Here is a 17,852-nt window from a genome sequence, read left to right on the forward strand (position 1 = left end):
TAGATCTTTACCCAGCAAGGCTGCTTTTATGAAAATCCATTCAGCCACCTGAGGGCAATTAAGGTTCAAAATGTATAGATATTTAGGGATGCAGTACTACTGAGAGAGTACCCTCACCATGCACGTCTTATGACCTCACATATTACAACACTCGTGACATGTTTTATGATATCATTGATATCATAAACCGAAATTACATCAATGTTCATGGCGAGGGCCAAGTTATAATACTCAAGTTAACTATAACTAGTGAATTTCAGTGTTAATTTTTTAGTTTAAATTGTACATTTTAACTGACATTTTCATCCAACTATAAGGTCACTTTAACCTTTCTTTTTTCAAGGGAAAAAAAGTATATATATATATATATTTATTTTCTTTTCTTTTTAATTATTATTTTCGATAGATAGGTAAGCCTTCTTGTTGATAGTTTGTCCCAGTGGTTTCAAACCTCGTATGTTCCACAAAACAGGCTGTAGTTCTGAATAATTTTCCAGTAATTCACAATACTAAATTCAGTTGCAGGATATTTAGCTTCCCTAAATAAATACAAATGTTAAATGAATAATTAATGAACTATTTCATTTTTCTTTCAGTGCTGATAATAAAAAACGTTCACAAAAGTAGTGCTGTTCTGCACATTTGACAAGGTCACCCTTTTAGGCCCATCCTTGATGCAAGCACCTACCAATGAATTATTCCCAGTATGTGAATATAAACATTATAAATGCAGAACCCTGTAAGCAAAATATTACACAGTCCCCATTGCACTTTATTTTCTTTCTTTATACAGCTCTTGTTAAACCTACTCTGTAGTCCTCTACAAACTAAATGCACATTGAAGAATACGTTTTTAGTTTCCTTACAAAGCACTTTGCATTAAAAAAATTGGCCTAAAATAATACAGGATTGTTGCGCGGAGCAAATTTAAATATTAGCACATTATCCCCAACAAAAACTCACATTTTTCAATACAATGACAGGAATATTTGCAGTTTCTGGCAAATGCCTAACAGATGATTCTCAAATGCTCCAAAGGAAGAGTACTAAAATCAGTCACTAAATCATGCAATATACAAGAATACATAAAGAGTTATGTACGTAATATAGTCCTCTATTGCCATCTGAGTTTCAGGTATGCAGATGTACAGGGAGTGATATGCTACTAATATGCTATTAATTACTATTGATGAGTGTGATGAGCAGCTGTAACCCAAAGGCTTGTGTGAGTCAGGACACCCCCTCTTCAACAATAGTGATAAATAAAATATTACACTCTGAGTCTCAATATGTGGTGGATGTCATATCATTGATTCATGTGTATTTGGTTTAACAAAAGGTATTTAACCAAAGCCAGGATGCAGGCGTTTAAATGTGTGTAGGAATGAAAATCATACCACAATCACAAGAGACGTAACAACCATTAGGGGTTATTTCCCTTTGTAAAGTCATTGTTACATGCAGACCAGGAGGTGTTTTTCAACTGTCAATTTTCTTATAGTGTGGTTAACATGTGAATTTGAACTGTGGTAATAAAGGTGTAAACATATGTTTATTAATACAGGTGCTCTAAATAACGTTGTATTGGGTCATGTTTATTAAGTGCAAAGATCCAAATATCAAGACTGATGTTACAATGATGTTACAAAGGAAAACAACTCTTCTACTAGACAACAAACCTATTCAGTGTGATTTTAATTCACTGCATGGATTTAAACACGTTTATTCTGGGTTTTCTGAAAAGCATTTACCCATGCTAGTACACATGACAAAAACCATGTATGCAAACCATGTATGCAAATTAATCAAGTGTAATACGCTATTTATTGTCAGAATTGAGGGTTCACTTCTGGTGAGTAAGGCTCCCCCCTACTCTTGCACGCCAAATACAATATTTATCACTTCACAATATTTATCTTAATAAGTAAAGCTCGAAAGCATAACACAATTAAATAACAATGCATTCTGAAACCAATAAATAATATTCATAGCATTCACAGTTGCCTCTTAGATAGTGTTAAGGCACAATATTATGTCTACGCATCTGTAAGATTATTTATGACATTTGACAGCTGTCAGATCAACGGTGAGGTAAAGAGCACTGCATCTGGTTTGTGAATTATGGTTTGCAGCCTTAACCATAGCTTATAAATGTCGGTGTTTCTTCAGATTTGATACCATACATCCTCTTTAACTGTGTTTTTCAGTGATTTTCTTTATGTTTTTTTTTTTAAAACCAAAGCTAACCATAACTTCACTTTAAGCTTTGTTTTTTTCCAATGTATACTATATATTTTGATAAGAAACCTAACAATTAAGGGACATGTTCCAACTCCATTTCAGGAAGTAATTACAACATGTACCAATTCTTTCTCCCTCATTCAATTATATCTGTATTGCTCACTTCCCATCTTTTCACTTTGTTTGGCACTCCTTATCTACCATACCTTCACTGCTCCTCAATTTGTTTTCCTCATTCTCCCTCCCCTGCTTACTGCTTTCATCTGCCCCATTTCCTCCCACTTTGATCCCTCTATCTGGGACTTGTTATCACTATATGCCAAGCCCTGTCTTTCACCTGTCTGCCTACATCCCTCCTCACAGCACTTCATTTGTCACATTCTTCCCCATCATTTGCCTAGCCTCTTTACTCTTATGGCCTGCCATCTCTTCTGATCTCTCATCTTATCTTCTCTAGTTCTACCTAAAGAAGACAGCCCGATCAAGACCTCATATTGCTGTGTGATCCAAGTTCTTTTGCCAAAGTGGCCATGTATAATTTGGAGGCCCTATGTAGAAGAGAAGAGATTTGGGCCATTGATGCCGGATAGGGAGGACATGAGATAGGTGGGGCACTCTAATTCCAAGGTAAGGATCTTCCCTTTATGCTCTTTTGAAATGCAAATTAGTCAAGAGGCAGAAGGGTAAGAACAAGCATAATGGCTGAAGAACTATGTCTTCTCTGACCCTCACCTATAGACGGCTCTGAATGGTGTGTCTCAAAAGGATGGAATAAATGTGCCTAATTTCAGAGAAAATAAGCCCTTCAAATGACAGGAAACTAGGAAAGTGTTCTCGTGATCTGACAGAACGCTTACCCAAACTGCTGCATGTACGCCTTCTAGGGAAAGTCCTTTATAAACACAGTCCTATAAACTTGGAGTCTGATTGAGTGTTTGATGGATGGGTACTCCATCACAAACGTGACAGATATACTTTCCGCCTTATTACAAGTGCATATAATACACTTGCAATAAGGCGGCCTCAGAGTAATGCACCTGCCAAACCTTAAATCAGGCTCTTAAATCTTAAACTGATCTGCCTCAGAATACTCTAGCGTGGTCAAATGATTCAAATTGTAGTTACTCTCATAAAACTCCACAGAACAGTTTTGCAGCACCTTTGCTCATACTTGTCTACAAACTGTTTTACCCAGACATTATCAGTTTAGTAGAAACAACTGTCCAGCTATTCCATGCTGCCACTCTTCCCTCTTTTACTATTAAAGTCATTGTATCTGTAACTGTATATCAAATTACCCAGAATTAGGGAACTAATGCATTTAAACACTAAATGACAGGTAATACACACCAGGCCGGGAATGGAGAACAACCCCTTGAACAATCATCTTCTCGTCAGCTGTTGCCACAACTCCTCGCCTGTAGAATGTAGAAAAGCCAAAATCGATTAAGGATCAGATTCTTATGAAAGTTACCATATTATTTGTTTGCAGGAAAGCAAAATACTGAAGAACTGCAGCATATACAATTCCATGGTACTTTTTGCTAAGCCCTTTAAGCAACTGATTTAATTAACACAAGTATAAACAATATAGTGCTTGTCAGACAAAAAGTACCATTAAAAAAAACTAAATAAGCTTGCAATGTTGCAATTATAGTGCTTCAATTAGGTTAACACACATTATTCTGTGCTTGCTTTAAAGATCCTCTTGGTCACTTGCTTAGATAATTGTACACAATGAGTGCTATGTAAGTGCAGGTTGACAGTGAAATGGATCATTCCTTTACAGCAACGCGGGCCACAGAATTTCGTTGGGGACTCCCTGTCCCAGGAGGCTACCAGCATGAGGGGGGCGGAGCCAGGACATCAGCGCTCATGTCGAAGCCCGGGCCAAGGGCGGCCCGTCAGAGACTGGACGACGCCGGGCTGGGCCACACCTCCTGATCTTAAGGTAGACGTCTTTTGGCCCAACATTTTATACATTTTTTGTTATATCAACTTTAACACCTACTACAGAATGGGGAAGCGTAAAGCTCAAGGGCGTCCCGTGGCGCTAGATACATCATCTAAAATCCCCAAATCTCACAAAACCTTGAAAAGATTTGTAAAACTGTGCCACCAATGAAATTGATACCTTAATTGAAGAGGTTGAGTCTATGCTAAAAGGGAAAGAGAGCCGAGCCACAAACGGGTCAACTAGCGTTTCTCTTTCATCCTTCTTTAGGCCCAGAACACCAAAAAGGGCCAACCCAGTTAGTTGCATGGATCCTGTTTCAAAATTGTTAACTCCAGCGGGCCCGATATTATTATTGATTCAGAGGCCGAAAGACACCGTCCTATCCAAATGGCAGATAGGGGTGTTGTTGATAGCACCGCTATTGTGCATGATATACCTTGCTCTAATCGCTTTTCCGCACTAGGAGACCTTGACTAGAATTTAGTGAAAGGTCGCTTGGACCCTAATCAGGGAACACCTAGTAGGCAGGCTAAGGATGGACATTTTCAGCTAGAAGTGGTCAACTTAATTATGGATTTAAAACAAGAGGTAAAGGATCTAAAACGAATGCTGTCAGAGGCCCTCACCTTACTCTGTTCGTAGGTTAAAAAGAGAGCCGGGGAGATTCCCCATGGAGAAAGTCCCAAATCCACCCTGCCTACTACCAGAGAGTGGAGAAAGGAACCTGGCGTGGGGCCTGACAAGCTATTGTCCAAAACAGGATCATCACTGGGAAGTACAAAAGCTTCCAGAGGAACTAACTGTAGGATTTGTCATCCACAGTCTAGCTCTTGTATGGGAGAGCCATGGTATACCCCCGCTAGGCAATCCACAGAAATTAGCTATAAAAGGGACCACTTAATCTATTTGTGCAACGTCCCGAAACTAGCAACCAACTCGCATGAAGATAGTCTGTTAAAAAACAAGGCTACCCATTGGATAAGGCATCTCAGGAAATGTGGCTCTATCATTCACTGATACATTATGCTTGCCAAGCGCCACACAGGCAAGCCAGGTTATCTGGATACCGTTGAGCTAGTCCTAGCTACCCCTGATCTGGCTGAAGGCCTGATATCCCTGGAAGCCCGGAATCCATTACGCAATGGTTCGAATATCGTTCTGCAAACACTTTGTCCCATTAGGGACACCTTAGTTAAGGAGCCATCTGCCACACCTGGAAGTGGGGTTGTCATTCCGGGTTTTGATGAGCCACCCTTTTCCAACGGACCCTCCTGTGGGCACTGTCTGGAGGGTGTGCGAGACCCAGGGAAAGTGGTCAAAACTCCTAAACAAAATGCAAAGTCCTGATTTATCAGATATTGACTGACTAAAAGAAGTAAAAGCCCCCTCAAACATCATATGGCATGAAGGTGGTAACTCATGTAGGGACTTGGATAGTAACTCCCAATATGCATTATGGGAGGTGATATCCTGGATGAGACTTCAAGGATAGTAGAAGATCCAGTAATTTCGCCTCCAGTGCATAAGATCGTCAACAAAACTCATCCAAGACCTAGACCCTTCCTTCCTTCTTTAATTTCCTGGAATATAGCGGGCCTACGGAACATGATTGGTGATCTTGATTGGGGTTCCCTTATTGACTCATGTAGTATTTTTCTTTTTCAGGAAACATGGGCTACTACAAACGTGCATAGACAGGGGTACATCTCATTCTGCAAGGAGGCTGTTCCTTCATCAGCAGGGAGGGCAGGAGGGGGTCTTATTACGTGGGTAAAAATCTCTTTAGCAGGGGAAGTGAAGGAAATCCATGTGAATTCACATGATATCTTGGCGGTTTCCATCAAACCAAAATCGGGTTCCCTGCTTTTGTGTGTCAATCTTTACAACAGACAAGGCCCCTTTAGCAAAACCTCAGAGACCATCTCCTTGTTAAATACACTTGTGGCAGAATTATTTTCCTCACCCTTTCTCATCATAGGTGGTGACTTTAATACCTTTCTAGAGCCCAATTTCCCCTTGGCAGAGCTTACCCAGGGGAATTACATCCTTTTCCATGCTGAGGAACCAGCCTAAATATAGCTAAAGGGTGTTGCAGGTTATTGAGCTGATGTTGCTATATGGCCCGAGGCCAGGAAATGGGCGCTTTCCCTCAGATACTCCAGCACACTCTACTTTTTTTTAGAGGGTCCTACAGTAGCCTGATTGATTATTTGCTTATTGACATTAGGATTTGGCACGAAATCAAGGATGTTAAAGTGGGAGACCAATGTTGCAGTGATCACTTTCCCCTTATGTTGGAGTGGGTTAGGTGGTTCCCGGCTTTTGGATCAAACAACCAAGACCAGGAAGTTACGCCCCCTCTGGTGGTGGCTAGCAACCAGCGTGTATTAAGTTGGGAGGCTTTCACAAACAAAGGTGCTGTAGTACCTCAAATGTCTGACTTTAGTCATATAGCTGCCCTTGCATCTAATTTTCATTCTCCTGTCCAGATCATGGACAAACATACTGAGCTCTTTGCTTCCCTGAAAGCCCTCTTTATTAGGGATAATAGGGGTAGCGGGAGGCGCAGAGTCCACAAACAAAACCCATGGTTCAATGACACCTGCAGGAGGGCCAAATATGGCCTTCTGGATGCGGTCAGACAACAGGATAGATCAGCTATAACGTTTGCAAGGCGAGACTATGCTGCCGCAATCAAGTCTAGTAAGGCACAGTGGGTGGAGGAGATATGGCAGGACTTGCTGGCAACAGCAAAGGACTCAAATGCTAAGCGCTTCTGGTCCTTGGTTTCCCAAGAAGGATGAAAATTGAGTTCCAGGCCTGATTGCCATATTTCCAATTATGAAAGAAAAAATCCCTTGGGTGGCACACCCTGTTTGTTTGTTATTCACCAAACAATCTGCACCCATACAACAAAAACACTAAATTTTGATAAAGGAAATTACATTTAAGAGTATAATTTAATAATAAATATTCCCATAAAAGACCTTATAAAGACTTCAAAAATAAAAATCACTGGGTGAAAACGACAGACAGTAGAGAGGTAGTAGTGTTAAAGTACATGTAGTAGGCAGGTTTGTATTCTTACCTGTGTTTCACTGGAAATATTGCTGGATCACTGAGTCCCTGTTGTCCATGTCTTCTTCTTCTGCTTCCTCGTCTTCACTGTCCACAGGCTCCACAGCTGCAACAACACCGCCATCTGGACCATCCTCCTGCAGAAAAGGCACCTGTCGTCGCAAAGCCAAGTTGTGAAGCATACAGCAGGCCACGATGATCTGGCACACCTTCTTGGTGAGTAGAATAGGGATCCACCTGTCATATGGAGGCACCTGAACCTGGCCTTCAGGAGGCCGAAGGTCCGCTCGATCACCCTCCTAGTTCGCCCATGAGCCGCATTGTAGCGTGTTTCTGCCCTTGGCCTGGGATTCCTCACTGGGGTCAGTAGCCATGACAGGTTGGGGTAACCAGAGTCACCTGCAAATGGCGAGGGACAACTGTTAGACACACACTAACCTGTAGGGATATCCCCAGACCCAGACAACCATTCCCACTGACTAGCTTCCAGGTGCTCACCTAATAGCCACATACGGTGCCTCTGGAGTTGACCCATCACATAAAGGATGCTGCTATTCCGCAGGTCTGGGTGGGGGAGTTGGGCTGTGGGTTTCCCTAGGCCAGGGCGAGTTCCGTAGGCAAGGTCCCTCCGTAAGGCAGGCCATGTTTCACCCCACCGCACCTCTGTAGAGTGCCAAGTACACCTAGTCATGCCCCTGTGTCATCCATGTGTGCAGATGTCGTCCATAGCCTAGTAGGCCATTTCCCAGGAATTGAACAGTGGAGCCCAAGAGCACGGCGTAGTGCAGGGGGCTTGTGTGTCTGTCGTATCCGCCAATGGTAGCGGTAATGCATACACTCAACATGTCTTTCTTCTGTCGTCCCCCCCCTTTTTGTGGTCTCCCTGTTCTTGTGTGCATTAGCATCATCAGGCGGAGGAGCAGTGGCACCGGAACACGAGGGGGCTGCACCCCACATGGCCATGGAGGGCCACACTACGGAATCGGACTTCACCAGTGGGACGGAGGGCGAGGGGAGCTCCACAGCGGGGACAGAAGCTGAGACCAGTGACACGGACTCGCCCTCTGATGGGAGCTCCCTTGTGGTGGCGGCAACATCTGTGCCTGTCCCCCATCTACAGGTACAACCGCCACCCCCCCCTTCCAGCACCGCCCTCCCAGCAGCCCCTCAGCCTTTGCCCCGTGCCCGCTCACCCAGGAGGGTAGGCATCACCTTCGCCCAAGGCACCTCAGGCCCTGCCCCAGTCACCCCTGCTGCCCTCAGTGAGGAGGCCATTGACCTCCTCAGGTCCCTCACTGTTGGGCAGTCTACCATTTTGAATACCATCCAGGGTGTAGAAAGGCAGTTGCAACAAACAAATGCATTCCTGGAGGGCATTCATTCTGGTCAGATGGCCCCTCAGCGAGCTTTTCAGACTCTGGCCTCAGCACTAATGGCAGCCATTGTCCCTGTGTCTAGCCTCCCCCCTCCAACTTCCTCCACCCAGACCCAATCCCCTGTACCCCAGCCTATCCCAAGCACACCTCTAGACCAGCATGCACACATGTCAACACACAAGGGAAGCTCAGGCAAACATAGGCACCACACATCCCACAGGCACTCACGCAAGCATCAGACACATGCAGACACACCAACATCCACTGCCTCCACTGTGTCCCCCTCCTCCTTGTCGCCCTCCTCACTCCCAGTCTCGTCTACACTCACACCTGCATGCACTACCTCTACAGCCACTACTACCATCACCAGCACACCCACCACCACACCCCGCTCATGTGCAGTCACCACCCCCACTACCATTCACACATCCCCTGTGTCCTCTCCCAGTGTGTCTGTGACGCCCCCTCCCAAAATACACAAACGCAGGCACACACCCACCCAACAGCCATCCACCTCACAACAGCCTCCAGCGCAGGCACCTTCACCCAAAGTCAGCAAACAAACACCTCCTACAACCACAACCTCTTCCTCCACTCCCAAACCCCCTCCAGCTACCCTTCCCAGTGTCTCCAAAAAACTTTTCCTGTCCAACCTTGACCGCTTTCCCACACCTCCCCCACCCCGTCCGTCTCCTAGGTCCCGAACTAGCACCTCAGCCACAACATCTCCGAGACCAGTGGTGCCTGTAGTCACCGGAATCTGGAGTGCACCGGCCACCAGGGCAGCCAGTGTGGCACGGAGCCACAGCACAGACAGTTCACCACCTGTCAAGCATCAGACGTTGGCCAGTACCCGGCGGGAGAGGGGGAAGACTCCAGCCACCAAAGCCGCTCCCAGGGGTCCCGGTGGGAGTTTGGAGTCAGCTGCAACACCTTCCAAGGTGGGGAAGGGGCACAAGAAACTCAGCAAGTCTGGGAAGAGCAGCACGGCGGAGAAGAACGCCATCATCCCCGCTGCCCAGGAGGCCACCGCCAGAACCAGCCCTGCTGCCCAGGAGGCCACCGCCACCACCAGCCCAGCTGCCCAGGAGGCCACCGCCACCACCAGCCGAGCTGCCCAGGAGGCCACCGCCACCACCAGCCCAGCTGCCCAGGAGGCCACCGCCAGCACCAGCCCAGCTGCCCAGGAGGTCACCGCCACCAGCCCTGCTGCCCAGGAGGCCACCGCCACCACCAGCTCAGCTGCCCAGGAGGCCACCGCCACCACCAGCCCAGCTGCCCAGGAGGCCACCGCCACCAGCCCTGCTGCCCAGGAGGCCACCGCCACCACCACCTCAGCTGCCCAGGAGGCCACCGCCACCACCAGCTCAGCTGCCCAGGAGGCCACCGCCACCACCAGCCCAGCTGCCCAGGAGGCCACCGCCACCACCAGCCCAGCTGCCCAGAAGGCCACCGCCAGCACCAGCCCAGCTGCCCAGGAGGCCATCGCCAGCACCAGCCCAGCTGCCCAGGAGGCCACAGCCGTCATCCCCGCTGGGACAGAGAGGACCGCCAGCACACGCCCCGCCGGGACAGAGAGGACGGCCAGCACAGGCCCCGCTGGGACAGAGAGGACCGCCAGCACAGGCCCCGCTGGGCCATGAAGGACCGCCAGCAGCTGAGTCACTGCAAAGGAGCCCGCCGCTCCAAGCACCGCTGAACAGGGCACCGCCGTCTCAAGCACCGCTGAACAGGGCACCGCCGTCTCAAGCACCGCTGAACAGGGCACCGCCGTCTCAAGCACCGCTGAACAGGGCACTGCTGTCTCAGGTAACGCTGGCCCATGAGCGCCAAGGGCGCTGACGCTATTGAGTCCGTCACGGGCAGAATGAAGCACTCAGGGCACCATGCCCCCTCCAGAACCAGTGGAGAGAGCCATCCACTACCTCTGTCCTTAGCAGGATGAAGCACTCTGGGCACCATGCCCCCTACAGAACCAGTGGAGAGATCCATCCACTACCTCTATCCTTAGCAGGATGAAGCACTCTGGGGACCATGCCCCCTCCAGAACCAGTGGAGAGATCCATTCATTTGAGAGACTGTGGCTTTGCACTCCCCAGGATTGAACAGTGGGCAACCCACCCACTGTAGAGACTTGAGAGACTGTGGCTTTGCACTCCCCAGGATTGAACAGTGGGCAAACCACCCACTGTAGAGACTTGAGAGACTGTGGCTTTGCAATCCCCAGGATTGAACAGTGGGCAACCCACCCACTGTAGAGACTTGAGAGACTGTGGCTTTGCACTCCCCAGGATTGAACAGTGGGCAAACCACCCACTGTAGAGACTTGAGAGACTGTGGCTTTGCACTCCCCAGGATTGAACAGTGGGCAACCCACCCACTGTAGAGACTTGAGAGACTGTGGCTTTGCACTCCCTAGGATGGAACAGTGGGCATGTGGCCCTCTCGTGGATTTGGCGTCGTGCACTCAACCGGCTGAGGTGCCCCCACTTTCCCTCCCCCTGAGGTGCCTGTTTAGTTGCTCTCTGATGCCCCTGCAGTGTTCTCTCCGTCATGGTCGGGGATCTTGTGTGGGCCTCGCCCATACCGTGTGGGCCCAGTGTTCCACGGACTTAATTGGAGCACTACCTGGACTACTATGCTTAGTGTATATTTTGTGAATGGTGTATATATATTTTTGCCTACTTGATTTTAATATATTACAATGGTTACACTCATTCTCTTTTGTCTTTGCATTCTTCCGGGGGTGGGGGTGAGGGGGTTGGGGTTGGGGGGTGTAACTGTGATGTATCAATATGTATTAGTGTGTGTGTGTTGTCGTGGGTGAAGGTGGGGGTGGGGGTGTTGCATGTGTGTGCCTGTTTTTTCCCTCCCCCTCGTGTCGTAGGTGCAGTACTCACCGTGGTCTTCGCCGCCAGCGTTCGTGCTCCTTGTAGAGGTGCAGTAAGACTATCGCAGGGAGAATTTGGTGTTCCGGCTCCATGGTGTCCTGATTCCTCGTGGGGTGTGTAGAGGTGAGCGTTTTCACTGTGTTTTTATCCGTGGTGAATCCGCCCCAGAAAAGGTGGCGGATTGGTAGGTTGTGATTCTGTGGGAGGTACTTTGTCCTCTGCCTGTCTGTTGGTGGTGACCGCCGCGCTGTTTGTTTGTACCGCCGTGTTAAAGTGGCTGTCTTTGTTGGCGGTTTCCGCCACGGTCGTAATTGCAACATTTTTATCGCTGGCCTGTTGGCGGTCTTCCCGCCGCTTTAGCACCGACCGCCAGGGTTGTAATGACCACCCGTGTGTGTTGTTTGCTGATGACACCCTGCTTTTATCCTAGACTGCCTCTGGATTATCTAGGCTTCTGGAGACATTTTCGGGTTTCTGCAGGGCCTACGACCTACAAATAAACAGCTCCAAAACCAAATGCATGGTATTTGGTGACCCAAAATTTAGAGCAAAGAAAAGCTTAATGCTGGATGGCAAGGCCCTAGAACGTGTTACTGCTTTTGACTATTTGGGAATAAGATTAGAAACTCCCATAAATGGCCTTCACACCTGACAAAGTGTACTATGTCCCTTAAACAAAAATCAGGGGGTATTCTGGGATTTGCTGCTGGAACGCCTACCTTCCCCATCACACCTGCACTGGATATTTATAAAATGCAGGCTAGAGCGGGTGCTTTGTATGGCACCGAGTTGTGAGGTTATGGCAAACTTAACGATATGGAAAGAGCAGAGTCCCTTTTTATCAAAGCCCTGTTAAAGGTTCCCTTGAGCTCTCCTCCCATGCCTATTCGGATGGACCTAACTTTGTATTCTATTATAGACATTGCTGCTCTGAGACTGCTACAATATTGGATTTGGATCTGGTCCACAACAGCTTTAGATCCTTATAGGACATGGTTCGGAGTGCTCTTGAGAGACCCCCAGGTTGAGAAAATCCCATGGTGGCAGTATGTAAAAAGAAGTTTCCTCAAACTTGGATTGGGCTCTTACGGGGCGGATCCTTTGCATCTTCCAAAAAATGCCTTGCAGATTTTGAAGGATGCTTACTGGGAGAGTGTACAAACATCAACTCTAGCAGCTGTTCCGCCGGGTAGCGTGACGGACAGTTTTTTATCATTTAAGTGTCATTATGAGTTTGAGCACTTTCTTGATATTATTTCACATCCTGTGGCATGTGCACTCTTTATAAGATTCAGATTAGGATCTTTACCAGTGCGTGATCTTACCTCTAGATGGAATCTATCTGTTAGTCTAACAGATTTCTGCCCGTTGGGGTGCAACAATAGAGAATCAATCAGTCATCTTTTATTTCACTGCCCTGCATATAAAAAGCAGAGGGCCCGTTGGATAAGACCTCTCTGTAACTCCATGGGCATTAGGGATCGCCACTCGGCCCGTAGGATTTGTAGTACTAGCACCCATGGGCCGGTGGTGTGCGCTGTGGCAAAGTTTTTAGCGGCAATATGGCATATCAGAGCAAGTCTCATGTACTGATACAATATCTACTTATGGATAGAGACTGTTTTTTTTTAATTGATTTAGTATTGTTATTTTAAATTTGTGATTATATATTTGTACCTAAATAGACCTCTTTGCAATATGAGAGGAGAATATCTAGGTTCCAGGAATTCAAATCTACTTGTCAAAGTTTTATGTGTTATTTGTTTGATTTAGAACATAAGTATAGTCAATTATTTACGCTATAGGCTTATGAAATTCAAGTAAATCCAGCCATTTGTATTTTTGATAGAATAACTCAGTGTTTGACTTATATGCCCTGGGCCTTGGCAATGTAAAGGCTTTTTAAGTATTTTATCCAAATTTTATATGTTGTATTGTGAATCGTGATCCTATGTGTGTATTTGCATTGCTTTTATGGTACTTGCTGCCGACATAAAGCTCAAATGATGATCGATATCAAACAGGTAACCCAGGCTGATGTTTGACTCCAAAAAGGTGTTCCACACACAAGAAAGTGGGACGGATGATGGACAGTCCACTCCAGTGAAGAATACAGCCCAGGATAAAGACAGTCACACAATTCTGTTAGATATGAAAGAGAATCTGGCCTCCATGGATGGTAAAATAGACACTCTCACACACTGAATGGATGGGGTCAAAGACCATTTGGATAACCAAAGTACTCGCACTGATAGTGCAGAGCATGACATGGTCAAGGTGTCTTAGTACCTAAAGAGATGCCTGGCAAACTACAATGAAACAAGTTATGGAATAAGGATTTGGGGGCCAGATTTCAGCGATGTAAGTCTCGTATAATTGGCAAACTGGAGTTGACAGTGATGAGTAAAATAGAAGATTACATAGAAAACATGATAACTGAGATATTTGGGCACACAAATCTGCCACAAATGTACTTGGTTGAGAGAGCGCCTCACTTGCTGGCCCAAGGTCCATCCCAGTTGCCCCGCCATGTCATAGTCAACTCTTCTGTTATCAAGATCGCAACAAAATATTACAGCTGGCCATCAGTGAAGCACAACTTAACTTATGATGGCTCCAGGATATTCCTAGATCTGGACCTCATGCAATCTGTCCAAGAGGCGCACCACAAGTGTCTGACTATTAAGAAATTGCAAACATTGGACATCCCATACTCCATGACATGGCTAGCTAGATTAAAGTTCAAGATGGATGGCAAAACACGTGTTCATGGATCATCCGACGGCAGCAGGTTTATTAAGAAAAATGTAAAAAGAAGCCCACTAATCGCACTCTCAAAGACTAAGAGTAATCAAGCGGGCTCAAGGATGTGGGAATGAGCAACCCCTATAGGGGTCATCTGTAGCATGTCTGAAAGTTATAAAAGATGGACACTTATCATGATGGTTACACTCAGATGCCATATGTAAGGCTGTTGTTCACCTATTATATAACAATACGAAATGGCAAATTGATAAACCCTTTTACACACCTACGTCATGGAAATGGCCACATGTGTATATAACAGATGACAGGAGTAGCCATGAAATAAGCACAGTTTCCCATGTGTGTTGCAAACATGAGGTAGGAAAAATCAATGTATACTTAACGTGACGATCTGGGTAATATTGTATTGATGGCTGCCTCCTAGCATTTCTGCCAAGTTGTTATTGTGAAGATTTGGGTGCATTACATTGTATGATTGTGTGACCTTACTGTGTAACACACTCACAAAAACAGTCTTGAGTCCAGTCAGGCCCGTTTGCAAAACGTTAGCTCAACAGCAAGGCTTAAACAAATGAAATAGTTTAAAGCATTTAGAAGCACCAAACAACGAATTACGAAAGTCACACAAAACAACAGAAATCCAACACCTATTTATAGATATAGATTACATTTTTTATACATTTTTAGAGACCAAGATAAACTCTATCAGAGGGTTCCGGAGATCTAGCTTTTGAAAGAACATATCCATCTCAGTTCTTTTAGTCACAGTCGCAAATAAGCATTGGTAATCGTAAAGTTTGGAAACTGAAAGCGTTGTGTTCAGCTACTCCAGTCTGACTAGGGAGACCAAATCTGGCTGGGAGAAGGTTAGGGGGGGCACTAAGGAGTATTTGGACAGTTACCTGGTCACCAAAGAGTTCTCCAGACCTGTTCTTAACTTTACACCACAGCCATCATACATTTTAATGGAGTGGTCCGAATGCTGAAGATGCAGGAGATGGAGGATGCTCTTAGTGGGTCCTTTCATTGATGCTGAAATGGGGGGTGGCAGGTGTGAGGGAGAGGAGGAGAGATCTTCAGTAATTACGTATTATGTGGGTGCAAGTGTTATTCATAGCCATATGAGACCTATCCATAACTTGTTTTGGTCAAAATGGATAAAAGTTGATTGCTATAAAACTTAGCTACTGTATCCACTGTATGTGGAGTGTTGTTTAATAAAAAGATTTATTAAAAAACTTTAAAAAACTAAAGGATGTTCTGGGTGCAGTGTGGTCGACAAGGATATCCTTGCAGTTACTCCACAGTCCGAGGGTCAGGTGGGGCAACTTTGGCCACAGAGGTTGGGTTCCCCTGAAGTCCTCTTTGTGGCAGTAGAAGGCCAACTGCTGATGGACTACCAGTCCCCGGTCACAGGGGGTCCAGTGGTATCCTTTGGTTGGTACCTCTTGGGCAACCAATCAGGATTCGGACCACACACCCAAATCCAGCAGACTTGGGTGCAACTTTTAATAGTCGAGGATCAGTCTCTTGGGGCACCCAGTGGCCTTCAGCAGCGATTCTGCAGAAGTGGCTACTTACTTGGCCTACTTCAGCTTTGATTGCCCTGGTGCTGGTTTCAGGAGGCCAGCTGACAGACCCATGGAGTCACTTCTTTGGTCTGGGACATGGGAGTGACTTTCCCTCAAGCCAGGAAACACAGGCACAATCCTCTCTTCCCTAGCCCAAGGTGTGGCAGGTTCTGTCCAGCGGACAGTACAGCCTCTCTTTGTCAGGTCGAGAGGTCAGCAGGGCAGTCCTTCATTCCTTTCTCCAGGTTCCGTAGTGACCTAAACTTCAGTGTACCAGAGGTGTCATATTTATGCCTAGAAGGTGTCCTGGGAGGATGATATGGTTACTAGCTAAGGGGTTACCAGGATCCCTCCTCACCTTTTGACAACTTGTGGCTATGTCTGGCATCTAGCAACCCCAGCGTGCATTATTCTGCCCACTACCAAAATGTCTGAACTCTTCCTTGGATGTTAGGAGCTTGGTAGCCCACCCTAGAGATGTGGGTACCTGTGGGATACACACCCATAAGAACACCGTTTTGGGCACTGTTCTACCCTCACTGGTCCCACCACCATCCTACCTGAACTAAAGGGCAACCTTTTAGGATTGTTATCACCATTTGCCCAAAGGCAGCTTTGCCTTTGAAGCTCGCTTTTTGGGCCAACACCCTGAGTGGCTTCCTACATGAGTGAGGTGACACCTCCCTCCATAGCGGGCTACCATTGTTCCTAAGCCTGACAGTCATTCGCGTTACTCGCCAAGAGGGCAGAAAGCTGTCTGGTGGCCAGCAACTGTGTGAGGTCACTGGAAAAACTGGGCCACAGAGTGGCAACTTTATAAAAGTTGCCTTTCCTTAGAAGTGATATTTAATTTGCCTTGGGCATCAGTCGAGTTTAGTGCCACTATTAATTTGATACCTTGAAGTACCCATTTTAGCAGTCCCATTCAGAAGTTACTCGGGCAGAGGGGGTCAGCCGGTAACTTGTAAGCCAATGGGATCACTAACTTTTCCAGAGAAAAATTACAATTTGGAAGTGTTGCCACCAGGACAGATTAAAAGCATATGTCCTACTTAATAATATATAGCTCCCTGTCTCGGGGATTCATAGGCCTTCCTTATGGAAGAATTACATATATTGTTAAGGGGAGTAGGGGCTTTGGTTTAAATGCCAAAGTCGAACAAGCATTTTAAACCTGTTCTTCAGGCTGCAGTGGCAGGCTGGGAATCATTTTGTACTTTGTCCCCAAAAGATGGCACATCCAGTGCTGCAGCCCTGGGGGGGGGGCACTGTCTTACATACCGTAGGTACCTTTCGTACTATATACTAGGGACTCATAAGGAAATCAGCTTATACCAATTGGGGGTAGTCAATTCAACATACAGGCCCTCATTACGAGTGTGGTGGTCTCAAGACCGCCACACTCACGATGGCGGTCAGCCCTCTGCAGAAAGGGCAGTCCGACCGCCCCATTATGATCGTGGTGAAGCCGCCACAGTCACACCGTCAGTCTGCAGCCATAATGGTCCCAAGCACTGTCGTATGAATTGTAACTAGGTTTAGGAGAACAGTCCCTGGGAGTAGAGCACACGTGGTAGAGGGAGATGGAGAGAGTGGCTTGCAGATTTTGTATCACCTCGTGCAGATTCAGTCCAAGATCAAGCAATTAATTTTATGAAGCAGAATAGGGATTTGTGCTCTGGTAAGTAATTGGTTGTAATGAAGTATGAGGTACATAATCACTTCATACTCATGTGAATCAAGAATGGAAGTAGCTGAGTCCATCTGTGAGGAGTCAGTCTGTTTGTATCTCCTTTGGTGTAGCTGGAATGGAAGGGGAGGTTGGATAGCAACAAAAGGCTGTATAGAGGGAGAGTGGTGTTTTCCAGGAAGGCTGTGAGTCTGGTCCTTTTGGGGGGGGGAGAAAAGAGATAGGGAAGAAAGAAATATAGGGAACAGAGAAGAGATAGGGCATAGAGAGAGAGAGGGCAGA

The 17,852-nt window shown here is 46.4% G+C and overlaps 1 protein-coding gene across 7 annotated transcripts in view; it reads right to left on the reverse strand.

Annotated features, from left to right (window-relative positions):
- Window positions 1–17,852, reverse strand: part of PTGR2 (prostaglandin reductase 2) — a 249,852-nt gene that overhangs the window by 218,402 nt on the left and 13,598 nt on the right. For 6 of the 7 annotated variants that reach the window (XM_069208743.1, XM_069208741.1, XM_069208737.1 and 3 more), the window contains one exon: window positions 3,592–3,659. The exons of the other annotated variant lie outside the window; for it this stretch is intronic. In XM_069208743.1, coding sequence (XP_069064844.1) covers window positions 3,592–3,628 — 37 coding nt within the window. In that variant the 5' untranslated portion in view covers window positions 3,629–3,659. The remainder of the gene's footprint in view (window positions 1–3,591; window positions 3,660–17,852) is intronic. 7 annotated transcript variants of the gene reach the window in all.

The sequence above is a fragment of the Pleurodeles waltl genome, chromosome 9 (assembly GCF_031143425.1).
Source record: "Pleurodeles waltl isolate 20211129_DDA chromosome 9, aPleWal1.hap1.20221129, whole genome shotgun sequence".
In the NCBI taxonomy this organism is placed as follows: domain Eukaryota; kingdom Metazoa; phylum Chordata; class Amphibia; order Caudata; family Salamandridae; genus Pleurodeles; species Pleurodeles waltl.